Raw genomic sequence first — 27,495 nt, forward strand, 5'->3', positions numbered from 1 at the left:
ATTCAGCAAATTTTCGACAGAACTGCAGCCTGGAGCAGAGAGCAGAGAGGAGAGGTTTGTAGAAAATGTAAAAATGTAAACATGTATATAGTTGTGCTGTTTCAATGACTTCCTGGTGCAGTGCAAAAAATGTGACAGAAGCAAAAAAACACCCAGAAACTGCTTGGTGTTTAGAGGGTTCAACTAAACAGGTTACATATTGTACCTTCAACCAAACCTATTTTAAAGAGAGAACAAACACGAACGGTGAAAGTGCTATCTGAACAGTTTGTCAGGAACCATTTTCCTGTGTTAACTTTGACCTGTAACTTGATGTGGTTGCACAAAGAACAGTTTCCCTGTTTAGAGATCAGATCAAGCTGACTCTCCCAACCTCCAACAATTGCAAAGGGTCCCTAAATTTCTGTGAAATGTTCTGTTAATTTGGATACATTTTTTTATTTTTTTATTCATTCATACAATTCTTGAATCATTTAAAAACAGCTGCCTGTCTTAAAGGTTCTCTAATAACGGAAATCTAAAAGCTGTTTGTTCTCGACTCTGCCAGAAATATATACTGTTGTTCATCTAACTGTTTTATTTATTCATGTATTTTCCAGTTTTTCTTGGCTTGAAAATTTCCCATTTTCGATTAATTAATTAATAATTTAGTCGAAAAACACTGTCATCCGACCTTTAAAATTTCACACAATGTATTCTTAAATCACAACATTTTAACACATCCTTAAATCCCCAGATTAAAACATTACCTCTTTGTCATTAATGAGAGCTGCAGCCCTGATCAAAGCCAATAAAAACTGATGGCCAAAACTGGTAAAATACTTACAATCCCAAATTTTAAGAAACAGGAATTATCTTTTGACAAAAATGGTTCTGTGTGTGCATGCAGAGCTGAAGATCCAGGCCATGATGCTGAGCCCCAATGGTCTCCTGAACCCAAAAGCCTCCATGCCTCAACCCCCTCCTCCACCTCTGCCCATCATCACCCACACTGCAGCCACGCCCAACATCAACTCCAGCCAGTCACGCCGGGCGAGTGCTGCTTCCATGGACATCCACAGCCTTGAACAGAGGTCACCGGTGAGTCTGGGGCACACGCCTTCACATAACTACCTATCAGTAATAAAGTTGATTTACAGAAACAGTCAGAGAATATAAAAAATAAATAAAAACTGACCCTAGTTTTGAGATCAGAAAGATCCCATTCTAAATCCTGCAACCAGGGAATTGTGTTTGTTTTGCACAAGTTGAAGTAATAAAAACAGAGTTGCAATAGCCAAATGAGAAAACAACATTTCCATGACCTTCTGTGAAAGGTACCCTGCAGAGTTTTATTTGTTTTCATTCATGTGTTTTCTGTAGACCGAACCAATTACCTGAATGTATTCCTCATAAAACATTTGCAAAGACAAATATTTTTTAACCAGCGTTGTTTTGGCTACCACTAGCTGATGATCAGTCAAATTTTTTTATTCATACAAATTACTTCTATTTGAGATAAATGCCAGTTTTAGCTGTCCTTGTTTTTAAGCAAAATCTTTTTATCGCTTAGCTAATAACTGATGAGATGTTTCCAGATGTCCAAAAGTTAGCTAATTTTTAGAGAACAACCAAAACTATTGGTCATCAATATTCACTACTCATCCTTGTAACCGAGACCAGACCCAACACAGGATTTGGCTCGGCCCAAACTATGGCATATCACCTTCAAGTTAATCAGTGGGCGTGTTTGCAAACATTCTTATAATCCTCTCAAAGATCTCCTAACTTAGCCTTAAAACATTTAGCAGGGAAACTTTTTACAGAAACGTTTCTCTCAGTGAGGAGGTCTGGCTGAACCTGTTGCTACGTATGACACATCCTTTTAAAAGGTGTGACTGATTAATCTAAAAAAAAAGAAAAAAGCACTATGATAAAGGGCACAGAATGGACAGTGCCATCCAGCCACCCAGTGGAAATTAGATAAACTGCGTCCCAATATGACTGACAACTCTGTTTTTGTTTGTGATCACGCTGTTGTTGAAGGTTGCGACAGACCTGAGTCATCACTGCTGCACTGTTGCATTTTTCCAGCTGCAAAATATGTGGTGTTATTGTTTTATCGCGTTGAGTGGGAGATATGAGATCGACCATGAACATAGTGTTTCATTAACTCTTTGTCATTCAGTATTTGAAGAATGTTTCTCTTACGTTGTTTTTTCCCCGCAATTTTCTCCTCTGCTTAGAAATTCTTAGGTCTCTTAAAAGTCCTCCTCACAGCTCCAAACAATTTTTAACCTGAGGAGCTCTCTTAAGTGCTGAACTGCTTTGTGAACAGCTTTTGCCGCAAGGATCTACTCTTAACTTTAAGGGAAAACTTTAAGAATCGTTCTTCGATTTTCATCAGTGGGAAGGAAATCTTAACCCCTGGTCTTTTGCCTCAGGTCATCTTCATGTGCAGGTTGGTAGAGCCTGATGCAAACTAAACAGGAACCCCCTCATGAAAACATTGCTCCACCGATCTGCTATCAGCCAAAACCTCTTCAGCTTTATTCTGCGAAGAATTAAATTGTTATTTTCACTTGAGAGATCAGTCAGAAATCCAACCGGGCGTTACCTGTTGTTCAAAGTTGTCTCCACAGTCTCTGTGGGACAACGGGCCAGAGAGCCGTCGCTCCAGCTGGACCAGCATCGGTCGGGCCCCCAGCCTCTACAGGAAGAGCCAGTCAGGAGAGATGGAGTCCCTGCTGTCCGACGCTCACACCAGCTGCAGCAGCAGGGAGCAGTCTCTGGATCAGCCCGACTACCTGCAGGTGCCCATGCTGCACTCGCCCGACTGCAACGGCACCACCTTTCACCTCCCAGACCACGGCTACGACGACGCGCCCCCGACGGCACATTACGATGGCGATCAAGAGGAGGAAGAGATTAAGGAGGTGAATACTTACTTGTTTTTAATAGTTTAGGCAGCTCATGTAAAAGTCACGTGTCGGAGGCATTTTGATGGTGTTCTGCAGCTGTTATTTCTAGATCAAACAAGCTAATAAAAGAGCTCGTTTCGTCATGTTCAAAAGTTCAAAAGACGCTGCTAATTATCCAGCAAAGGCATAAATCCCATCCTGGGTGACCGTAGACACTTATGTAACTTAGAAAATATTTAATCAGCTGAATTTCAATCACGAGCAGGGTGGAGGGAAGACTGGGAACAATGTTGGATGTTCCGATACCACATGGTCACTACAAAATAAAATCACTTTTAATCACTCTGAACATAAGCATGGCGTGATTGTGTGTATTTAATGGGTGTACATTATGATATAGGAAATGGACCAACAGCATCACTTAATTGTGTATTCAAGCATTCAAAAGTGCACATTTTTTTCATGCACTGATGTGTGTTTGTGTGTGTGTTACTTGCAGAGTTTATGTAAGAAGCTGAAGAAGATGCTGGAGCCATATGAGCCTCAGTGGTGCCTGGAGCATGAAGAGTGGTCCCTCTATCTGTTCGCTCCACACAACCGGTAAATACACCCAGCACAGACACACACACACACACACACACACACACACACACACACACACACACACACACACACACACACACACACACACACACACACACACACACACACACACACACACACACACACATGTATAAAGCCCCTGATGCTCTCCTGAGCGGTCTCGGTGGCTTAGGCCACAGCATGTGTGAAAATTCACAGTCAAAGTGTGAAGCTAACAGCGAAGGCTTTGTATTGCAATTTTCCATTTTATCAATTAAAGCTGGCCAAGTGAACACATCCATTCCCATTATGTAGACAAATGCAGTGATGGAAATGATTCAGCTAGTGTGTCATATGTAAGAGGCAGAGGAGTAGCTGCTGATGCTCTTGTGTCTCGTTGTGTCTCCCTTCAGGTTCAGGATGTGGTGTCAGAGGGTCATAGGTCACAAGATGTTTGATCATGTCGTCCTCCTTTTCATCTTCCTTAATTGCATCACCATTGCACTGGAGAGACCAGACATACAGTCCAACAGCATGGTAGTACACACTCGCAAACACACACATTTGTATGTTTGTTGTCTATACTTGTGAGGACTCAAAGGGACATAATAAATTCCTGAGAAACATCACAACAACACGTCTAAAACCCAACCTTGTACTTAAACTCTATTCATTGTCTGGACTATTGGATACTATTTTACTGATATCATTTCTGTCTTCATTGTGTTTATAACTGTTGCTTTAATGAATTTAAATTTTTATATTTAAAGCACTGTATTTGATAAGTTCTATAAAAAAAAAATAAAAAAAAAAAAATCTCCTACTAACCCTAATATTGAGGCTAAAACTTAACCCTCATGTTGTCCTTGGGTCAAAATAACCCGCAGCTGTGTTCAACCAAGTTCTATTTTATTTTCATATTTTTTGGGATCATCGGTGACAAGGAGGCTGTGAGGGTTTCTTTAAAGAATGATGACCAATGATCCCAAAAAATATAAAAATATAGAAATAAAATAGAACTTTGTTGAACACAGCTGTGGGTCATTTTGACCAAAGGACAACACGAGGGTTAAACAGCTCTTTAAAGAAGTGAGTCGATCCTCACAAACATGGAAGTACTAAAACTGTCTCTCTCACAAAAACACACACAAACTTGCTTCACTATCCTCACTGGGATTTTCATTGACATAATGCATTCCCTAGTCCCTCACCCCAGCCTTAATGATCACAACTAAGTGCTGAACCTTAACCCTGACCATAACCTAAACCTAAACCTAATTATAATTCTAACTTTAATCCTCAAACCAAGTCTTAACCCTCAGAGAGCAGACGCTACCCCCCGGAGACCTGGATTTTTGTCCCCACAGTGACACATGTCCCCATGGGTTTGTGTGTATTTAGGTTTAAGTACACGCCAGGATATAAAATCATGTACAATCGTAGACATTTACTCACACACACAGACGCAGAGACACACACTCACACACACGGGCTGATGACCACAGCAGAGCTCGTGTTTACAGCTGATGATGAGAGCAGATTCAGGAGTCACTGTAAGAAAACAATGTTATTCCCTGTATGTATTAATTATGTCTCTGCTACAGTGTCAATGGATTTTTCTTACAGCTGATTATGTATCATGTTGCAGTTATTGAGTATGAGTACAGAATCTGAGATAAAGCCACTGGGATGCAAAGCTTTTAAATTCATAAAGGTGCTTCTTTGTATTTGTCTGTGCACTCTCTAACATGTGTGTGTGTGTGTGTGTGTGTGTCTGTGTGTGTGTGGCAGGAGCGGGTGTTTCTAAGTGTGTCCAATTACATCTTCACTGTGATCTTCGTGAGCGAAATGATGATCAAGGTAACATGTTTATTTGAAAGAAGCACTCGACTACAAAGTAATTTTTTCATCTTACTTGTAAAAAGGCAATTTTCTTGCTGGGAGGGCGTCAGTACGGCCGTCCGTCTCATTTTACACCTCATATTATTTTATTATTTCAGTAATTTTTGCTGTGTGTTTCTGTACTGTTCGCTTTGTGTGTGATAAGGTGGCAGCTATGGGCCTGTACTTTGGAAACGGTGTGTACCTGCAGAGCAGCTGGAACATCTTAGACGGACTGCTGGTGTTTGTGTCGCTGGTGGACATCCTGGTCTCCATCGCGTCAGCAGGCGGCAATCGAATCTTAGGCATCCTCCGGGTCCTGCGTCTGCTCCGCACACTGCGACCGCTCAGGTGGGAGGGCAGGAGATCTCCTCTTGTGCTTTCTCTCCTGAAATCATCAGGAGTACATGTTTAACTTGTGTGTGACTGTGTGTGTGTGTTGCAGGGTGATAAGTCGGGCTCCGGGTCTCAAACTGGTGGTCGAGACTCTGATCACATCTCTCAGACCGATTGGGAATATTGTTCTCATCTGCTGTGCTTTTTTCATTGTGTTTGGAATTCTGGGAGTCCAGGTAAACATTTCTATATATTCTCAGTTCATCGTCTGTAGGTTGATGATAAGCTGCATTAAAAAAAAAAATTCTGAGTCTCATCGAATAATACGCAGTTAATTCATTTTCATCTCTACTTTATGAACCCAAACATCCAAAGCTTGTTGTGTTTTCTGCCTCAAGAAGCCACTGATCACAGTAGTTTGAAATAAATGTGGCACAGTTCAGAAAATGCTTCAGGTAATCAAAGGTGAAGAGAAAAATTGGGAGGAAATGCAAATGAGCTGCTGATTATGCAGCAGAGTCCCTGGAAGTAATTAAAAAAAACAATGGTTCTACAGAGGGATTGTGCTGAGGAAGTATTTTTCAAATCGGATTTTCACCTAGATTTTTCTATAATGAATTTAATTAATGAATACAAATGGTTATTTATTCATTTCAGGCCATTGGCCCTTTTGTTAAGACTCAAAACAAACCTGTAAACTTAAAATAACAAACTATAAAAGGGACAATCAAAAAGAACACAGTGGTTACCAATTTAGGGGCTAGGGCCTTTCATGAGGTCCAGAGATCAATCTGAGAAGTCCCTAATCATTAAAGGTTCTTATAATATAACTGTACATATGATAGATGTTTACTTTGTTACTCCTAATAAAAAAAATACTCGATGGTTTTACTTCTTCAGGCCTTAAAATGCTCCAAAAATCCTTTAAAGTAAGGAATCTAGAAGGGATATTTGCTCTTTGGTTGAAGTGCTAATATGTCACATGCGCATTGCTTCATTTTAAGGTGAGCTAATGAATAGGTTTAAAAACAACAAGGTGCAAGGTTTTTTATTTCAGGGGTGTTTTTTGTGCTAAAAGCCGGTCAATTCGGAAAGCTCTCCCCCTCTTTGAGCTAATTTCTATTTTTTCAAATTCCTGCTAGATATTCAGATTTAATGCTTTTACAGGAAATAATGCTTGATAAATGCTGAAGCTAATATTAACACAGAGGAATACACTGCAGTTCTCAAAAACACATCGCCACTGGATTATCCTGTAATAAGAACACTCCATGATGGAGTGTGTTTGTGTTTGTAATGAATGTAAAGCAGACTGGAGTAGATGGTACTTGGTATATAAAGTAGGCCTGTAGGCACTCATAGAGTAATTTACAGTACATCAATACAACAGTCTTATCTCCACTTCATGAGGCTTTTTTTTTAAAAAAAATTTAATTTTTTAATTTTTTTTATTACCTTGAGGTTACAGTGCTCTCTCATGTTTTCAACTGCGTGCACATCTGTCTGTTTGTGTGCAGCTGTTCAAAGGGAAATTCTTCCACTGCGAGGGGCTCAATGTGAGTAACATCACCAATAAAAGTCACTGTCTGCAGGAGGGTTACCGCTGGGCTCGACGGAAATACAACTTTGACAACCTGGGACAGGTTTGTCTCTCTCCCACACATCTCGGACTGACATCTGCTCTTACATCTGATTGGTAGCACTGAGCTCATTTCTATGCTTCTCACTCTTGCAGGCGCTGATGTCACTCTTCGTGCTGTCGTGTAAAGATGGCTGGGTCAGCATCATGTATGACGGCCTGGATGCTGTTGGTGTGGACCAGCAGGTGAGGAAATGCTCAGTCCCACATGGTGTGAAAAAAGAAAAGGAGGGTGTTGGAAGAAAATAATAAATTATCAGGGAGACATAGAAACCATTCAGCCAGTTTATGTTGTGTTATGTTGTGTTTTTGTTCTGTTTTGTGTCTGACGCACATTTCATCGGCTTTGTTTGAATGAGAGGGAAAATATTTTAGAAGAGATGGGGGAGGTTTATGGAAGGAAAAAAGGCAGATGGATAAATAGATGTGAGTTGACAGTGCTGGCAGTTCCACTGCTGACTCAGGACTTACATTGTCTTCTTGTTTATGCTCTCTCCTTTTCTTCCTCTCCACCCCTCCTCATCCTCTATCGTCACTCTTTTGGTCCTCTTGTTTTTTCTTTTTTTATCCCCGTGCTGCCTCCTATCATCTCTTCTACATTCTCTCTCTGCCTCTTACTGCAGCCAATAAGAAACAACAACCCTTGGATGCTGTTGTTCTTCATCTCTTTCCTCCTCATCGTCAGCTTCTTTGTGCTCAACATGTTTGTGGGCGTGGTGGTGGAAAACTTTCACAAGTGTCGCCAGCAGCAGGAGGAGGAGGAGGCACGGCTGAGGGAGGAGAAACGACAGAGACGGTTGGAGAAGAGGAGGAGAAGTGAGAGAGCATGAGGGGAAGGTGGTGGTGGTGTGTGTGTGTGTGTGTGTGTGTGTGGCGGGGGGGGGGGGTAACACTTACATTTTATGGCCAAAACTATATGGACCCCTGAAAAATACACTCATACTGAACATGTCATTCCAAATACATTTGCATTTATATGCTGCTAGAACCGCCTGCACTCGATTAGAAAGGTTTTCCACAAGAGATTGGATCCTGACTGCTGGTATTTACCTCCTTTCAGCCACAAAAGCATTATTCCCAGTGTCAGGGACGATCAGCCTCCCTTGTAACTGGTCTGTCAGTGTACACTGAACACAGGACAGGTCTTTTGTGGTTTATGTGTGGCTCTTTTCTCTGCGCCGCTATCTTGTCAGGTCTATTGGGGTTGGAGCAGTTAATATGTCAACGTGAAATTGCATGAATTCCTATATTGGTTAATAATTGACTTTAAATCAGGTGGTCTCCAACCAGAAGCTCGTGAGCTATCGGGTCGCTACTGGGTGAGTTTGTGTGTGTTGCGTATCAATTTGTTATTGTTCACATAAAAGAAGCTTATTCAGCTGGTTGGTGGAGCTCAGTGAAGAAATGTTACAGTGTCTGAGCGCTACATGAGTAGATTACATCCAAAAAAAAAATACCCTAATCAGCACCGGAAACATGGCTGCTGAAGAACGGACTAAAAACTGTTGATGTTGGGTGGTACCACCTGGCCCAAAGTGTTTGGATGAGGTTGAGGGCATGGCTCCAAAGCAGGACAGTCAAGTTGTTCCAACCAAGCATGGTGTGCATGGGGGTATTATTCTGCTGAAACTGGTGCTCCAACCATTCCAGAAAAAACTTGCAAAAGCTCATGTGATCACGTGATTGTGCACCTGTGAAACATGTGGCTTTGGAATATGTGAACGTGTGAAGCCCATGTAGGTTCTCATGTGAAAACCTTTCCACATATTTAGTTATCATATGCTGCAACATGTGCCATACATGTGATCACATGAGTATTTTCTGTAATATTATTTGCTGGAGCATTAAGATAACTCTAAATTTGAACTAAAAGGCTTGACCCCAACCCATGCAAGCACACACGAGGCGGGCACATCCACATAGTTTTGGCCATATGGTGTAGATGTAATATAACACATGCAAAACCTTTTTTCCCCCACATATATTCTGTATAAGCACATGCATAATTTCTGCCCATATTATGCTCTGACACCTTTACTCAACACTACAGTACACACACTGTTGTTTCTCTTTCTGTTGCTCCACAAACTGATGATGTCACTGTCCTTCTCTCTCTCTGCAGTGTAATCTCTAGTAGTGCTTTCCTCTTCGTAGTCATTCAGTTCCCTCTTCGTCAGTTAACTGCCTGGCAGCAGACACTGAGGGTTTCTGCCCAAAGACACCTTGAGGTGCCACAGAGAGTGTGTGTGTGTGTGTTTGATGGATAGGATCGAATTCCTGAGGTGGCACTTTTAGTCTGTACATTCTGGACACACACACACACACACACACACACACACACACACACACACACGCACACACACACAGCAGAGTGCTACTTGGTACACACTTCATCAGTGACTTCATAGCTCATATCGTATTTTTTTCAGAAATACTTTAATGACCGTGTGTGTGTGTGTGTGTGTGTGTGTGTGTGTGTGTGTGTGTGTGTGTGTGTGTGTGTGTGTGTGTTGCAGGGGCCCTGGAGAAGCCGTACTACGCCGACTACTCCCCATTGCGTCGATCCATCCACACCGTGTGCACCAGCCACTACCTTGATCTCTTCATCACCATCATCATCTTCACAAACCTCATCACCATGAGCATGGAGCACTACAACCAGCCTAAGGTAACTATGGCAACCCCTTCTACCACCTGTCCTAGAACCATAGTAATGAAGCGGTGTGCGGTGGTACAGCGCAGCCACAGTAGGCTTTTGAAGTGTGTGTCTGTGTGTCCTGCAGTACTTCGAGGAGATACTGAAGTACTGCAACTATATCTTCACCGTGGTTTTTGTCATCGAAGCCATTCTTAAACTCATCGCTTTTGGCCTGCGCCGCTTTTTCAAAGAGAGGTATTCATGCTTTGCACACAATGAACACAAAGACTCTCTCAAACATGCAGCTTCATCCTTAGAGAGACTGAAATTGTGTGTGTGTGTGTGTGTGTGTGTGTGTGTGTGTGTGTGTGTGTGTGTGTGTGTGTGTGTGTGTGTGTGTGTGTGTGTGTGTGTGTGTGTGTGTGTGTGTGTGTGTGTGTGTGTGTGTGTGTGTGTGTGTGTGTGTGTGTGTCTGCGTGTGTGTATGTGTGTCTGCGTGTGTGTCTGTGTTAAGGTGGAACCAGTTGGACCTTGCCATTGTGCTGTTGTCTATCATGGGAATCACACTGGAGGAAATAGACCTGAGCGCCTCCCTGCCCATCAACCCCACCATCATACGCATCATGCGGGTCCTGAGGATAACACGAGGTACACCAAAGGGACATGAACACAACAAAACAACAACACACAAACACAGGGAAATGTGGCTGATGAGAGCTGACACATGACAATGTTTCAGTGCTGAAGCTGTTGAAGATGGCGACAGGGATGAGAGCTCTGTTGGACACTGTGATGCAAGCGCTGCCTCAGGTAAGAAGTGGCCCTGATGCTCTAAAGTAAAAGATGTCTTTTTAACGGCCAGCTTGGTGTCCAGATCGGATGAAACGCAGATGGCCTGTTTTATTCAGAAATTTACGAGGCCTGGCACCACCTGTTTACTGCGTGATTTACTAACATTACTGATTCCCCTGACCGGCTGGTGTTAAACCAGTAACTCCAAATCATTGTTGAACAAGTAAATATAAGATCAACATCCTCACATTTAGCTGGAGGCTAAATGCTGATCCTTAAATGGATCAGTGTGGCGGACAAATCAAATGGCACATAACGTTATTGCTTCATAAAATATAAACCAGAACATCCAGTCTGAAAGTGTGTGATACACAAAGACACCACACAGCAGTTTATTCTTCTTTTAGGCAGGATTGTAAAACACTGTCAAGTTATCGCAGCAGCAGTATTTTATCTCAATCAAGTGGCAACCCACCCGTCGATTTTCCAAACTGCTGGTTTGAAGCCTCCAGTCTGGCATTATGCCGTCGCTGTCTGGTTTATTTGGAACCAGAAGTGATGATTGTTGGTCAAGCTGAGGAGGAGTCAGGGGGAGGAATCATCCTCTTCCTCTGACTGAGAACCTGGGAACACTAAGCTCTGCCCACTTATACCAGAAAACCTGACTGCACCCCGGGGATGCCAATCAAACCAGACATCCCCCCAAACATACATCTCTGAGGACTAATATCTAATTAATGATGGAATTATTTTCAGAAACACCACCTGAACACTGATCAGAGGGAGTGAATTTAGCTAATGACACCATAATCACAATTTACTCTGTATTTCATGAGAAAGGTTTTTTTATGTGGGAGCTTATTGGAGCCAGAGGTTTATTGGAGCCAGCCCCTAGTGGCACTCAGTGGTACTGCACTTTGAGGCACTTCTGCATTAGCTTCACTTTTCAGACCCAGAGACTACATCCATTTTTATATACAATCTCAATGCTACAAGCTACACACAATGAAATATTCCACCAGGTACAGACAATAGCATTTGGCAAGAACAGTTTGTCTCTGGACGACACTCTGCATATTGTTTCAAGAGGACAGATATTTTTTTCCAAAGCCCTTGATAATATCACCTACAGTTCTATTGTAAGTCTGAACATGACATTCACTAGCAAGGACTAAACCATCTGAGGTATAGCGCTTAGCTCCAGGGACGACGAGTTTAGTCACCACTTGGGTCCAAACTGAAATATCTCGACAAATATTATATGGATTGTCATGATGATCAGAGGATGAATCCTGGTGAATTTAGTTTGAACCACAGTGAGGCTTGATGTTTCCAGTTTAGATTGAAATGTCTCCACAACTATCAGAAGAATTTCCATGAACGTTGGTGCGCATATTAATGTTCACTATGGATGAATTGTAATAATTTGTGAGATCCCTCTCCATCTAACGTCATCATCAGTTCAAAATATATCTCGGCAATTACTTTGATTTATGATGAAATATCTTCAAAGCTTGTGTCATTCACTTCAGCCTCAGCTGCGTTTGTGTGGTAAACGCTAATTAAAAAAATATTAGCATGTTATGTTATATATTATAAACAAATATATAGCATTATATTAGTATGCTATCGTATATACACTAAGATCATAGTAAAGGTTGCTGGTAGACCACATTAACATTGCATTTGTAAGCATGTTAACGTTAACATTTAAGTCAAAGCACTCCTGTGTGTAAGTACAGCCTCACAGAGCGGCCGTGGCCTGTCTTACTTTAATATAGTGTGGGAAGCCTTCAGGGAGGATCTACCACAACTGCAGGTGCAGTGAACCCTCAGGGGAGCCTATAAGAAATAAGAGAGAAAGGTGGGGGGAGGGTGGTGCACATTGAACAAGAGCATGCAGGTACACAGTACAAATAGACATTCATAAATTGTTCGAGGTGTGATTGTACCTTTGACCTTCAGATAAATTATATCCATTCATTTTTCCGGAGAAATTTGGAACAAGTTATTCCAAGATTGTGTAGCTTCACACCATCCTTCCTGAAACACATATTCCTCTACGCGGGTAATACAATAAACCAGTGGGAATCTGTATGCATGATCCTTCACTGCCTGCCCTCCCACAAAGTTGTCTTTGAAGTGACAAATTGCAGGAAGGGATCGAACCCGGGTCTTTGCAGTGGTGTCCGAGTGCTTCCCCCCCATGCTTCATCAATAGTTTTATCCATCATCTAATTAGACATCTCTATACCTCCTGCCATGAGGGAAGCCAGATCTCTGTGAATGCTTTTGTAATTAGAATAAACAAGCATGTTTGTGTTTCATCAGGGCTGGATCGCAGCTATTAAAGTGCACCTTTGTTTCTCGAACTAAAATGGAGGTTTTATTCTACTCGAGGCGTCACGATGGCTCCTGTTAGTTTTTAACAAGTAGTGAGTAGTGCAGTAAGGCTCGGCGGTCTCTGTCTTTTCTATCTGTTTGTGTCTCTCTGGATGTATACTGTACATGTCTATTTTTCTGTGTATCATACACTGTATATATCTGTGTGTGCGTGTAATATGTCTGTCTAGGTGGGGAATCTGGGTCTGCTCTTCATGTTGCTGTTCTTCATCTATGCAGCTCTCGGAGTTGAGCTCTTTGGAAAACTGGGTTAGTGTGTGTGTGCGTGGACGTGCATGCACGGGTGAGAGTGTGTGCAGGCGAGCACGTGAGTGGGTGCATGCATATAAATTGGTGCTGATGCGCAGATGTGTGCGTCTGCCTCGGCTGCCGCTGGGGAGATATTACGTAACAAGAATAAATTTTGTTGAGCTACATACAATAATTATGTCAATTTAGAATCAGTGTTATAATCAGCGCTCTAATCTACACACAATTCTCTCTCCTCTCCCCCTCACCTTGCCTTCCTCTCACACACTTACTGCCTCTAATACTCTCCTCATCCTCTTTCAGAGTGTTCTGACGAGAACCCATGTGAGGGTCTTAGTCGCCACGCTACCTTTGACAACTTTGGCATGGCTTTCCTCACACTCTTCAGAGTGTCCACCGGGGACAACTGGAATGGGATTATGAAGGTTGTTCTCTTTCTCTCCTCCGTTGTATGGGAGTTTTAAAGAAGATGAATAGACGGCAGAGTGCATGTTTGTGTCTGAGCACATGGTTATGAGACAGGTGCTGCATTAAGCAGAGAGATCACTGTTTTATGACAGACTAAGAGCTTCTATCATAAAAGGGTTAGGAGAGTGTATTCTCACTGACAGGCTCAAGGTCTTTTCACACTCAGATCAACATCTCCCCCTGTTGGAGAAAACAGGAAGTGGTACATTGATAGATCACCTTTATCCCTTTATCTGATATTAGTTTTCATTATTGCTTCATAATCTATATCCCCTCCTCTTACCTGTGTCCAGGACACCCTGCGCGAGTGTCGCCCACAGGACCGCCACTGCCTCACCTACCTGCCCTTGATATCCCCCGTTTACTTCGTCACCTTTGTCCTGACGGCTCAGTTCGTCCTGGTCAACGTGGTCGTGGCCGTTCTAATGAAGCACCTGGAGGAGAGCAACAAGGAGGCGCAACTGGAGGAGATGGAGGAGAAGAAGGAGAGGGAGGAGATGGCGGAGAGGAAGGAAAGAGAGGAGAGGATGGAGAGGGAGGAGGCCAACCGACGGCACAGTGCTGCCTCTGCGGGCGGAGACCCGGAGGCGAACGTGGACCAACCTGCCCAGGTAACGGACACGGTGTGGTCATACCTCTGCATGTGTGGTGGGGAAGGGAGCGGCGGTGACACTGACACTGACAGCGGTGATGATTTCATATGGCAGGTGCAAGTAGAGGATGAGAAGAGTTCCCATGGCAACCTGCTGAGCATGGGACGCATGCTGTCTCTCCCCAGCGACAGCTATGTTCAGCCACTCAGATTCTCTCCTTACCCTCCCATTGGACATGAGGCCTACCCCAGCTACAGCTACTCAGGTAATTTGGTTGTTTATAGCCAATTAAATGAAGGAACAGTTTATGCTGTCCTATAACCACTGACTGACGGTTGTAAAGATTAAGGCGTCCATAAATAGCTTCGAACACCGTTGAGATGTGATGAAGCACTATTATGATAGGCCTTTAAAGAGGGAGACGTTGTTTTTAAGATTTGTTGCCTGCAAAGCATATTAGTGGCCTTTTTTTTTCCCCCCACCACTGCTGGTCCTTTAGTATCCTTAGTTTTTAAGATTGTAACACCATCCTAAGGGGCACATTGGGATAGGTAATTGTGAGATAAAAAAAAAAAAAAAGCAACAGAAAGTAGAGAGACAAAGCCTTAAACAGGACTTATTCATAACCTTTATCTAAATCATGGAAAACAGCACTCGTAGCTACAATTGTATTTTTTCTGTAGTTTGTGAAATAAAAAGCAAAATAAAACCCTCTCACGGATTTGTTGGGATCTGTTTTCAGCGACAGATTAAAACATATTTGATGCTCCAGTGAGTTTTTACAGCAGCAGGGAGGTTTGACATGAAATAAACTCCAGTCCTCATGTTTAATAAAATGAAGAAACATGTCACTCAGAGCAACAGTGGGTCTCGCTAATGGGTTTATTATAGTTATGGAAAATTGAAATCCATAGGACTACCAGAGTATACCAGAATACAATAAATACACATTCAAAGACAAAGAGCTGTCGACAGTAGGATTTATGTATTTTACAGAAATTTGATCATTGATAATCAGATTAAAGATTAGTAAAAGTGAATCTGGGGATTCCTTTTTAAATATTGAAATTATTAGTATGTGGTGAACCTCTTTCTTTGAACTGTATCTTGAAATATCAAAGTAAAACACTGATATAATTGATTGTAAAAAAATTGAAGTTTTTTTTAAATAAAGGAGCTGATGGGGTTCATGGATGTGAGTCGGACCTGATTAAATAAAACCTCTGGAGTATTATTTACAATATATCATTTTTTTTGTTTCGTTATATTCTCCTAGTGTACTGAAATACTGTATCTTTATCTGTTTTTCTTCTTATCCATGTGATCTGTGCCACTGTGCTCTCTGCAGGCTCCATGTCTTCTCTGGGCTCCAGTGGAGGCGGCTCTCTGCTGCAGGTTCCAGGGGCCCTGCCCACCATCAGCCACGCTTCACTGGGGTCTGGACGCAGCTCAAGGCCGATGATCTGCCTCAGCCCCGCCCAGAGCATCGACAGACACTCCCCACACAAACTCAGTCCAGCTGATAGCGTAGAAGGACACAGGTTCAGTCCAGCTCACAGAACCAAGAGACACAGACTGAACTCTGCTCACAGCATCGATGGATATAAATTCAGCCCGACACATCAAATCAGCAGACACAGACTCAACTCTGCTCACAGTATCGACGGATATAGGCTGAATCCAGATCAAAGCGCGGCCCGACCAAAGCTCATGTCCAGCCAAAGTATAGACAGACATTCGTCTCTCAGACTGAGTAGCACACACAGAAGTCCCTCTCATTGGCTCAGTCCTGAAGACAGTTTAGACAGAAACAAGCTGAGTCCCAGCTATGTTCCGGATAGTTCACTCCCGCGGAGACCTGCATCCCTCCGCACTGTGAGCAGACAGTTACGGAGACAGGTGTGTTGTAGTCACTCTTCTCTCTTATCTGAATCACATTACAGTTGCACAACAAACTTTTTAATCTGCAATTAAACGACTTAAATAATATGCTAATTTAACATAACTCGACTGATCTTAATAACATAATTAAAGCAGACTACACAGTGGGTTCACTGTGATTGATTACACCGCTCAGGTGAGTTTCAAGAGTCTGGGTATTGATTTTTATACTGGGTAGAAATGAACCAAAGTCTGGAACAATGCCTGGAATAGCAGCAAAAGTGCCTAAAAAAACACACACAACAGCATTATTTGCACAAATTCAAGCTGGGATAGAGAAACAACATAGGATCGTGTAGCAAAATTAGCTTCATGGCCCTTTATATTTCTGTATGATGGCTTCTTGCACTTTTCACTGTTAAATATTGAGGAACAGGTTAATATTTGTCAAGTCCATCTTAATATGCTAATATATCATATTCATATAGTCATCCCAGGGTCCTTACAACAGAACATTACATTATAAGGAGGAACACAACAATTCAACACTTCCCACATTAGCGACAGATGGAAGAATAAACCCCCATTTAACTGGAAGAAACCTCCAACAGTACCAGGCTCAGGGCTTAGCAGCCATCTGTCTCGACCGGATGGGGTGAGGGGAGAGCAGCGAGAGACAAGAACAGCATAGAAAGACAACCAAAAATAATAAACTCTGGGTAGGTTGTTGGGGCCAGTAACCACAGATCAGCTGCAGAGGCGGAGATACCTGTAGAAAAAGCACAAAACTGCAGGAGAGAGAAGGTACTGAACCATCCTGGTGGTGAAACAGTCCAATCCTAATGCAACACTGTAAACATGGGAGATATTATTTCTGTGCAAAAATCCATCCCAGTATTCAGCCCCTGTGAGGCTTTAACAGCTCTCTGTGTGTTTGCCTGTAGGAATATTTCCTGGTCGTCACATATTGGTAGACATTTATTTTACAATCCCTTTTTATCTGGCCCAGCAACTCAGACTGCTGAAGCACTATATTAGTTTTGAATATATTTGAATATTTTCGTACACAACAAGAACTGTGATTTTTCTCTCCCATGTTTTACAGTACAGTCGCTCTCGGTACAGACTGCATCATGGCCCGTATGGATTATGATTTTAATAATAAATAAAAAAAAAAACTGTGGATAATACAATCTTAAAAAAAACTGCACTTGTGCATGTGATGATTCTTTGTAGCTATAAGGAAGAAAAATGATTGTTGTTGCCTCTCCAAGTTGTGTTTTGATCCAGGGTGACGAGCAGGCACTTATCTATTGTATGACTGTGTGTGTTTGTGCATGTGTTGTGTCTGCAGGAGGCCATGCGCTGTGACTCTCTGGATCAAAGTGGTTCAACTGACGACCTGACAGAGCCCCGCCTCACTGTGCCCGCCACCTCTTCCACGCCTCCACGCCAGCGATCGTCCAGTGTACACACACTGAAATATACACACCCCCAGCGGGTCATCTCATGCAGGAGCCACAGCCGGAGCAACAGTGAGACCACCGCACAAGAACACGTACCTGAGCAGGCCGTCTGCAGCTCGCAGCCAGAAACAAATGCAGAGAAGAGGCCTGTCAGCCCGCAGAGCCTGGCCAGTTTGAAGGTCCCCAGCGGTGACTCCACCCTATCACCTCCGCTCTGTGGCTCCAGAGCTGCCAGCCCCGGCTCAGGCCCCGGCTCGGGCCCCGGCTCGGGCCCCGGCTCGGGCCCCGGCTCTGACCCCGCCCCGCAAATAGACGACGCTGACGAGGAAGTCAGCCGTATCAACAGTTCTGTTCACTCACACACACAACCTCCTCCCAGCTCCTCACACAAAAGCAGACACCTTACCCCGAGTCCCGGGGAGCACAGGAGCCGCCTCAGCCAATCAGTGTCCCCGGTCTCGGGCAAGAGCAGAAAACAGCGGATGAGCCCGCCGCCAGGTGAGGAACCTGTGACAATGGCAACCCAGCTAATGGACAGCAGTGTCGATCTGAGAAGACGGACTCTGTCGTTTGACGCCACAACCCTCTCTCCTAATCAGCCGGAGGGAAGTTCTGTGGACGACTAAACCATGAAGAAACGGGATTGGTTATTCTCTAAAGTGAAGGAAGTGAATGTGCTGCTGAAGCACACGAGAGGGAGCCGTAATCCAGAACTGGAAGGGTACCAGTGTCCTGGCCCGCCCCTCGCCTCGTCCACTCACAGGATCTTCACATGGTGTGTGAGCAGAACTCTGTGTGTGTATGAGTGTGTGTGTGTTCAAAGACTTCGACCCCTTTGTGCTATTTGCACACAAGATGCACACAAGAAGAAGTTTCCTTTTCTTCTGTCATAGTCCTAGCTTTAGTTCAGACTATTAGCCACTTCCCAGCTATATTTACTCAAACACTAACCTTCCCCTCGCTTGCTCTCCTCACTTATACTTTTTCTTGCACCTCAAGCCTAGGTCAGAATACTGGATGAAATCACGCTGAAGGTGCAGATCAAGTGACTGACTGATCTGCTGATGGACACAAAGACACAGCTAGGGCTGCAACAGGTGATCATTTTAATGGTCAATTGATCTAATGATTAATCAATTAATCATTTGGCCTGTAAAACACCAAGGGACCAAGGTGACGTCTTCAAATTGCTCTTTTGTCCCACCAAATGTCCAAACAACAGAAACTCAATGCACTACAATAAAGAAAAGCATCAAACATTAAAATTTATGAGGCTCAAACTTCAATTATTTTGCTTAAAAATGTATTAGTCTTTTACTAAAGTAGTTCCTGATACATTTTCTGCTGAATAACTAATTACTCACGTCTCATATGCGATTATTTTCTAATTTGCTAGAGCTATGATTTGAGTAAAATTTCCCATTTTCTTTCTCTGTGGTGCAGAAATTACAGTTTATGTTTACAAAATAGATACATTTTCAAATGATGAATTTACAAAAGTTAATGAAGAATTTTATACTTGAAAAATGCTTCAATTGTAATCTCACACCTGTATAAATAGTGCAGGCACAAGGCCATTTTATAAGAGACTTGTTCCTCCAAAAAAAGAAGTAATAATTGTACAGTAGCTTGTTAAAAGTGGAGCATAATGAAAAATCTTAACCGAGTTTTTGTTTCTTAATATGATCCCTTTTGTTTCTCACCTCCTGACCTTCGCTAAACTGCCACTGGATGTTGCTTGATCGTTCACAGATTGTAGGCTAAGAAAACCTTGAGCTCGTGTTGATTTTCCAGGTGAACCTCCCACACATGAACCCACCCAACCCTGACGGTCTGAAAGATCAATTTGCTCTCTGAACCTTAAGTTAAACTCGTGCAGCGTGACCTAGGCTTTAGTAGTTTCTACCTCGCTTTTTTCCTGATCCCACCCATCCGAATGTTCAGTCTGCTCAGTTTTCTCACTCCCCTCCACTTTCCTTTTGTCTTAGTATTCTCAGGGTAGAGGTAGTTCAGACACAGCTGAGTGTGAAGCATGCGATCAGAGCTCTGCAGAGGTAGAGTGCCCCCTGCCGTCTGGCCCCAGAGCTGGCCCCTCTCTCCTGATGTGTGAATATACTGTTCGGGTGCCAGGTGAAGACTTAAGCAGATGTACAGAAGGGCTTATTCAGGTGATAAAACAGTGCAGAAGATTATATTTTATTAACACAGCAGGGATGATATGAGAACTACAAAGGGGAATTTCTACATTTTTGAATGTCTATTTATCTGTTGGCGGCGATGAGGATGGATGATGAGGATGTCATTGTTACAGGATGTTGATGATGATGATGATGATGATGATGATGATGATGATGATGATGATGATGATGATGATGATGATGACGACTCTGGATGATGCAAATGTTCATAACATATAATGGAAGCGGGGAATGATGCGCAGTGAGCAGCACATGATTGGACAGTGCTGGAATAAAACCACTTCCTGTCTGACTTTCATTTGACTCCATAACCTTGTTTTTAAATCTGTCCTTTCCTCCTGTATACTGACAAAAAAAAAGGACACGGGAGGGGTTGCAGTCCTTCAACATGTGCCTTTTAAATCTAAAATTAAAACTGGAATTCAGCAGCTGCCTGCTGCTGCTAATGAATTCAACATAACTCTATCTAATTATGGTCTTCCAGCAGATGTTGATTAATATGCCTAACAGATCCTTGGATCTTGTTCGCAATACATAATTACATTAAAAAGTGTTCCTCATTTTGCCAGAAGCAAAGAAGTAATTATTTAAAGATAATGTGAACAAAGGCGGGCTCACAGCTCTGATGGAGGTGGTGGTGGATAGATTTTATTTTAATTAGTCAGTATACCACTTCAGCATATCACAATAAAATATTTAATCACATGAATATTTCACACTGAAACACTATAGCATCCAGAATGCATTAAGCGGTCCTGCCTTTGTTTCCCTGCCAAGAAAATGTAACATTTTCTGCAAGTTCTGCGTCCCTCAAGCATTTGCTTTAAATCCATTGGTCAGCCAATGGGAGGCCACATGGCTGAAGTGCATCTTGTGATTGATCAGACTGACAGAGAGTAAACAGAAACAGAGAAACGGAGCTACACAGCTTTACTGTCCTCCATATTTCCACAACTGTATTCCTTAATAAGGCAAAAGGAGCATCATCACTGATCTACTGTACATCTATGTTAATCTGCACTTCACCGTACATGCAGTCGAGGTGTGAGAGTGTGAACTTCCAGGTGTATGTACATGTGTTTCCAGGTGTGCATGTACAGAATATCTGTTTCCAGGTGAGTACATCTGTGTTTGCGTGCGTCGATATCGGTGTGTGTGTGTGTGCATGAACAGAAGACAGTATTCTTGACATAGAGAAGTTACAACTAACTAAGCTGAGCCAGCAGTTACCGTGGTGAAAAATAGATCATACATCACATGACCCAAAATTCTGCCAATCCCAGGAAAAGATGGAAAACTGCTAAACAGTAAGGCAGCAAGTTGTCCATGACTGCGTCGTGTGCAGTGTCGTTCAACTCACATCTCCTCTTCCTCTCTCTCTGAGTGTCTGTCTCTAGAAGGCGGGAGCCATGGGTCTCTGCTGTGTGAGTTTCTTGGGGTCCAGAGTTTCAGTGAAGGGCGGGGCTTGATAGGAATTGGTGGTTACTATGGTTGTACCGTTGGGGATGGGGTACGGTGTAGCTCGAGCGTTGCTGGGGGCGGGCTCCAGGTGTTGCCAGGTGAATACGTTTGTGTTGGCACCAGTCAAGAAGCGCCGCAGTGCACTCAGCGTCAGCACAGTCTGTTAGTAACACACACACACACAAACACACACACACACACACACACACACACACACACACACACACACACACACACACACACACACACACACACACACACACACACACACACACACACACACACACACACACACACACACACACACACACACACACACACACACACACATTAGCAGAGGCTGTTAATCACACACCGACACACTTTAACATGATTGAACAAACCTGTAGACATGCATAGTTGGCTTTAAATTGCAGTTACAAAAAACGGATAGAAGAGGAAGAAAAAGCAGAAGTCAGGATATATTAATGTGTTAAACTCCAAATAGATTGGACTGTTCATTTTCCATAATGCAGTTTGATTGATTGTTCAGATGACAATGCACTGCATTAAGAGACACAGTAGCTCATTTGTTTCAATGGGATGATGGTGTTGTTGATGGGTGACAATGCTGAGGCCTTCAGCTAAAACGTTGAATCTTCACTCTTTAAGACCTGTCGTGTCCCCCCCAATGCTGAGAAAATACCTATTTGCCCCGGTAGAAAATGTGTTAAATATATTCTCCTTTTATGAACACCGTCAATGCTTCTGTCTTTTGTTGTTTGCTGTTTATTTTCAATTTATTTCCCATTGTGAAGGAAAACCTAATCCTCTGACTCCCACCTCCCAATTATACACTTGGTTGCCCTCCTTAGCTAAGTGTGTTGGTGTTGGTCAGTCAGCAGAGAGGAACAGATGGAGAACGGTCACATCACCCAAACAGCAGAGAAAGCAGGACGGCAGTCCAACATAGGAGTCTTTTTTCAGACAGTAAGTCCTGAACAGGTATCTGCTTTGGGAAAGAGGCAATAATAACCAACATCTCAGCTGACTGCTACCACTGTACAATGTACACTTTATAGACTTTTAGCTCAGTTAGCTAACCAGTGCCTGCCTGAAATCCACTATTAAAAGTGCTTGTTTTGCCACCTGTTAGCGGCAAAACAAGCACTTTTAATAGTGGATTGTAGGAATTCTTTTCATATCATTTGAACCTAAATGATATGAAAATAATTCCTACAATGTTAGACCTTTCTGTTTGATCTAAAAAAAAACAACCCCAGCTGAAATGTTGCTCTGCTGCAAGCCACCAGACTCCAATAATAAAAACAGTAATTTTAGCTGATTTTTGTGGCTTTGAACAAAACGACATGGGACGATGGGTATGTAGCCGACATACTGTAGTATGTCATCCAAAATGTCATTAAAACCTCATACTATGGTATGTTGTGTTAAATGTCATAAAAACCTTATATTATAGTATGTCGTCTTAAATGTGATAAAATGTTTCCAACAAAAATTGTAATTAATGCATCGGACATGCCTTCCACATTGTAGCTGTGTATCTAATGCGACTCTAAGCTCATTGATTTGTCACTCAAACTTGACTCTACTCTAACCAGTACCTGAAACATCAGACCTAACCAACACAGACCAAACAAAAAAAAATTCAGAGGCTGAGCAGTACTTAAAAAAATTATAAAATAAATATGTTCTCCAGTCATGTTTAACTGGTAAAGCCCTGCAGAGAGTAGCTAAAGTCAGAAAAGGACTTGTGAAACTTTTGATTTTATTCTCGGTAACGTGCAATAAATCCTCTACAGAGGAGCAATGAAGTCATTCTGCACTGAACTATTGGAAAAAATGATTTGACAGATTAAAAAAAAGTGAAAAGATCTTCTATAGCAGACATTCCTTACACAATTACCCCTCCTCACACACTCTGGAAGACGAATGGCTCCTGTAGGTTTGATGGTAAGTCAGTTTTAAGAGGCTCCATTGAGTCACTATTGGATAATAAATCAGTTGACTGCGGGACTGGAAATGTTTTCTGGCACTGCAGCTCTCTAACTTAATCTGGAGAGCATCACTGCGATGCTTTCGAGAAAGTTTTGTTCACATACACACACACACACACACACACACACACACACACACACACACACACACACACACACACACACACACACACACGGTTAAACACACATTCACATCTATAAGCTACTCAGTACAACCAGCAGCATCTTGACCGGAGCAGTGTGTGAGAGTGTGTGACAGTATTAGGCTAGAGAGAGGGTGGGGGGGTGGGGGGTGGGGGGTGGGGGGGTCCCGGGCAGCAGCCTCTGTTTGACCTCCATGAAGCAAACGCTCTTTAATGTGTTCATGGCCAGCAGACATTGATAACCCTGAAAACACACACGTGAACGCACAACTGGTCAAACACATGATGATGATGATGATAACGATGAAGACGAGGAGGATGATGAAGACAGGCTCACAGATGTGAAAAAGGCAGAGGACGGTGTCAATAAACGTGTATAAACATACAGACCCAGGTGAGGATGGAGAAGAAGCAGAAGGCGATGGTGGCTCTGGCGGCGTCGGAGCCCTGAGCCAATGGCAGCTCGTCTGGAGACGTCGCCTGCCACTGATTGGCTAGAAAACAGAAGCCAACAAACCACAGGAAACTGGCCAGGCCTGAAGGAGGGAAACAGGACTTTTAGATCTTTTCCACGGTTAGTCATTCATATTTTTCATTTTTAAGAAACTTTAGTCTTTATGCCCCCAATTATCCATCTCAGTTCTATGAACCTACATGGATTTTCTGATGCTCCTTTGTACTGTTACTGCTATTAGATTTTGTTTTCCTTTTATTTGTGTGTTACTGGTCCATTTAAGAACCAAACAAGATCGATGTTGTCATCTTTACATGTGAAATAGAGATGTCTAATAAATGTAAAATCTTTGCTCACCAGAGACCCCAGGAAGTTACTGCAGCTGCTGAACAACTAGTCCTGCCCAGAATACATCCTAAAACCATGATGTGTTAGTTTGTGACCTTTAATTGTGCTGGTGAGGGGCTTTTAATACCTTTGGATAGAGTCACGCTAACAGTTTCCCAATGTTTTGAGTCTTTATGCTAAGCTAAGATAAGCTAATGAACTGCTGGATGTAGCTTTGTATCGCTATTGTCATAAAACTCTTGGCAAGAAAGCTCACATGGGTATTTCCCAAAAGATGACAAACAATTCTTTTCAAGTTACCTTATCTAAATTTCTTGTATTTTAGTAGATTTTATTTATTCTATTTTGAATCTGTCCCAGTTAGGATGTATTTTAATACGCTATAGCTAAAAGGTTTTCTATTTGCTTCTAATATTCACGTTTTTTCCTTGTTAATGTATTTTTGTCAGCAGCAGGCCATGAGGCCGTGACGTGTGTACCGGAGAAGACGAGGTCCAGCAGGACAGCCCGTCTTCTGTCCCGCACGTTGCTCATGGAAGGAAAGTAAATGTCCAGGATCAGGAAACAGATGCTGCCAAGGAAACAGGCCACGCCCACAGTCACACCATAGTTACAGGCATCAGCGTTGTTGTTGAAGACGCAGAGCAAACGCTCGCTGCCAATGTTGATGTAGCCCTCGTTCACGATGCAGCTGAACACCACCATGGAGAAAACCTGCAGGGAGACACACGCCGTCGGTATGACGATCTGACATGCAGAAGAGAACGAAGTCACACTGTCGCGCGAATGCCTGTCATTCCTCAGACATGCCAGTGCCGACTGCTCCTGTTTCAGTGAGTGTGGATGAGAGGTGAGGCAAATTTTAAAGCTTCTTCCCAATACTTATGTAATATTTTTAAAGGGTTAGTTCACCCGAATCACAAACAAAAACATACAACATTTAAATTTAATTTGACCAGTTACCTCAGGTGAGACGTATTTGGATATGCTGATAGCAAAGTTTTACTCATCTATTCCAGTTAAAATTTCATCCAGTTTGATTAAGTGAAAACTAAGAATTTATTTATTTATTTTTTTAAAGGTAATCTTGATTCAATATCTTCCCACTTGCTCTTAAAGCTACCAAGCCATGCTGACACTCAGATTTATTTGAAGAGATTCTTATATTTCCACCACTGAGAAAAACTAAAGAGCAGTGTGTCTTTCCAAAACCAACTGTGACCTCACTGTCAGACAGATGTGAGAGACATGTAAGGTAGGAAACACAAAGATCTCCACACCGAGGTCTGAAAAATATTTCAAGTAACCAGAAAAGTTATGTGGAAAGAAACACTGCTCTTCAGTTTATTCTCAGTGGTGGATGTGGACATCTTTCCATAAGTAGATTCACTAAGGTTATGTTTTTTAAAGAGTATAATAATTTAGCCTTGGTAGATTTTATTTCAAGACCACAAACAAAATTGCCTCTATCAGAGGCCAACTGACCCAAATATATGGGCTGTGGCCTCAATTTAGATCTCCCCTACCCACCAAGCTGTCAATGTAATTTAATAAAGAGCAAATTGATTTAAGGACTGTAACTAAATATTAAACTAGATTTTAAGTAAAAAATGCAGGAGCTGTCATTAAATATATCACCAACTATACTAAATACTTATTTAGGTCATATTTTACTTGTGAAAAATGCCAATCCTTACTTTTACTGCTACTTAAGCTTCAGCCATTTAAGCAAGCTGCATTTGGTAGATGTCTGTGATCTCAGTTCACAACATGTCAAAGCAGATAAAAACAAAATAATATCTATAACTGCTACAAATTTGGAGCACTTACTGCAACTGTCTCTGGCAACAAAACACAGTTAACTTCTTTAGACATCTCTATTAGACCGGAAATGATCAGCCAACTAATTGAGGCCTCAGTATTCAAGTAAAAATGTTCCATATTTCCTTGTTCTTGCTTCTCAGTTTTGAGTATTTGCTGCTTTTTTCTGTCTTATCTGCTAATAAACTGATCATATTTTGGGTTTATTGGCAAAACAACCAATTTGACAACATCAGTTTTGGATACAGGAAATCTTAATCCATAAAACTAATCCTGAGCCCACTACAGCACTTCACTGTAAGGTCATTTACTGACAGACCTGTGTGCTATATTGTGTTTTCTTATGACGGTGCTTTATTTGGACTTAAATTAAGTTGATTTATTTACGTTTTATTTACTGTAATCTAGGTTATTTTTACGGTTGAATCCTTTTTTAAAGCAACATTGGCAAACTGCTGTGACAAACTGTGTTGAACTGAATTGTGAGAGACACACAAACATACAGAAGAAGGACTAGTTTGCTTCTGTTAACTTGCTTTGCTTCTTTTACTTTCCTTTGATGTGTTTTTGCTTTCGGTCCACACTGTATGGTGACTCACAGCTGCTCAGCACAGAGAAAACAGAGAGGTGTTACATTCTGCTTGGGAGGCATTAAACCCAAAGCGTTCACATTAGCTCAATCTAGACACAAAGAGGCTCCAGACGTGCCAGAGGCTGAAATGATTTCTGTTTATTACATCGAGCTGTCAGTCCGGAAAGCTGAGCTGTAACTCAAATACTCCGGGTTAGAGAAAAAAATATGATTTAAAAAGCGGACTCGTGAGGATAAAAGCGCGCGGCAGACAGACACAGATGTGAATGGGAGAGAGACAAGAGTGGGGAGCCGCAGATAGGCCCGTCCATTGATGGAGACCCGCACATTGCAGGGGAGCCTTACCCACGACATCAGTCTGAGGATGGTGCGGGGATGCGTGAAGAAGGCGACCGGATCGAAGGTGAAGCTCCCGGCCTTCCCGGCGCCGTACGCGCCCGCTGGCTCCATCCCTCCGGGTTTCTGCTGCCTGACGCCCGCTGAGAGAACGAGACGAGTCGGTCGGAGAGCTGCGCGGAGCGGCGGCGTCCTCCTCCAGCCTCCGTGTGAAGTCACACCGCGTCACTAAGAGCAGATCACAGGTTGCAGCAAAAACAACACTCACCATGGATTTAAAACCGTAAATGAACAGAATGCTTTCTGTTCAATCCATT

The 27,495-nt window shown here is 42.5% G+C and overlaps 2 protein-coding genes across 7 annotated transcripts in view; one reads left to right on the forward strand and one right to left on the reverse strand.

Annotated features, from left to right (window-relative positions):
- The window catches only part of LOC138615866 (voltage-dependent T-type calcium channel subunit alpha-1H-like), a 35,650-nt gene extending 15,337 nt beyond the window's left edge, over positions 1-20,313 (forward strand). For 2 of the 4 annotated variants that reach the window (XM_069689737.1, XM_069689735.1), the window contains 20 exons: positions 890-1,080; positions 2,610-2,915; positions 3,400-3,500; positions 3,896-4,019; positions 5,274-5,342; positions 5,530-5,714; positions 5,809-5,935; positions 7,217-7,342; positions 7,435-7,524; positions 7,962-8,154; positions 9,855-10,006; positions 10,122-10,231; positions 10,491-10,624; positions 10,716-10,786; positions 13,342-13,420; positions 13,724-13,845; positions 14,182-14,499; positions 14,596-14,746; positions 15,830-16,380; positions 17,717-20,313. In XM_069689737.1, the coding sequence (XP_069545838.1) occupies positions 890-1,080; positions 2,610-2,915; positions 3,400-3,500; positions 3,896-4,019; positions 5,274-5,342; positions 5,530-5,714; positions 5,809-5,935; positions 7,217-7,342; positions 7,435-7,524; positions 7,962-8,154; positions 9,855-10,006; positions 10,122-10,231; positions 10,491-10,624; positions 10,716-10,786; positions 13,342-13,420; positions 13,724-13,845; positions 14,182-14,499; positions 14,596-14,746; positions 15,830-16,380; positions 17,717-18,454 (3,938 nt within the window). In that variant the 3' untranslated portion in view covers positions 18,455-20,313. The remainder of the gene's footprint in view (positions 1-889; positions 1,081-2,609; positions 2,916-3,399; positions 3,501-3,895; positions 4,020-5,273; positions 5,343-5,529; positions 5,715-5,808; positions 5,936-7,216; positions 7,343-7,434; positions 7,525-7,961; positions 8,155-9,854; positions 10,007-10,121; positions 10,232-10,490; positions 10,625-10,715; positions 10,787-13,341; positions 13,421-13,723; positions 13,846-14,181; positions 14,500-14,595; positions 14,747-15,829; positions 16,381-17,716) is intronic. The other 2 variants (XM_069689736.1, XM_069689738.1) reach the window with 2 other exon arrangements.
- A 339-nt stretch (positions 20,314-20,652) lies between these two features.
- On the reverse strand, positions 20,653-27,457 carry LOC138615869 (synaptogyrin-3-like). 3 transcript variants are annotated; one of them, XM_069689744.1, is made up of 4 exons: positions 27,188-27,448; positions 24,909-25,143; positions 24,014-24,163; positions 20,653-21,647 (listed from the first exon to the last, which is right to left on the reverse strand). In XM_069689744.1, exons 1-4 carry the CDS (start codon positions 27,290-27,292, stop codon positions 21,475-21,477), a joined length of 663 nt encoding a protein of 220 aa, XP_069545845.1. In that variant the 5' UTR covers positions 27,293-27,448; the 3' UTR covers positions 20,653-21,474. The 3 variants fall into 3 exon arrangements, with proteins under 3 accessions (XP_069545845.1, XP_069545844.1, XP_069545846.1); XM_069689743.1 differs by having other exon boundaries at positions 24,018-24,163; positions 27,188-27,441; XM_069689745.1 differs by lacking the exon at positions 20,653-21,647 and adding an exon at positions 21,662-23,871 and having other exon boundaries at positions 24,018-24,163; positions 27,188-27,457.
- Between the last annotated feature and the right edge of the window lie 38 nt (positions 27,458-27,495).

The sequence above is a fragment of the Brachyistius frenatus genome, unplaced genomic scaffold (assembly GCF_029030835.1).
Source record: "Brachyistius frenatus isolate BFR_SWC_R1_liver_20210118 unplaced genomic scaffold, ASM2903083v1 Contig_7, whole genome shotgun sequence".
NCBI classification, from domain to species: domain Eukaryota; kingdom Metazoa; phylum Chordata; class Actinopteri; family Embiotocidae; genus Brachyistius; species Brachyistius frenatus.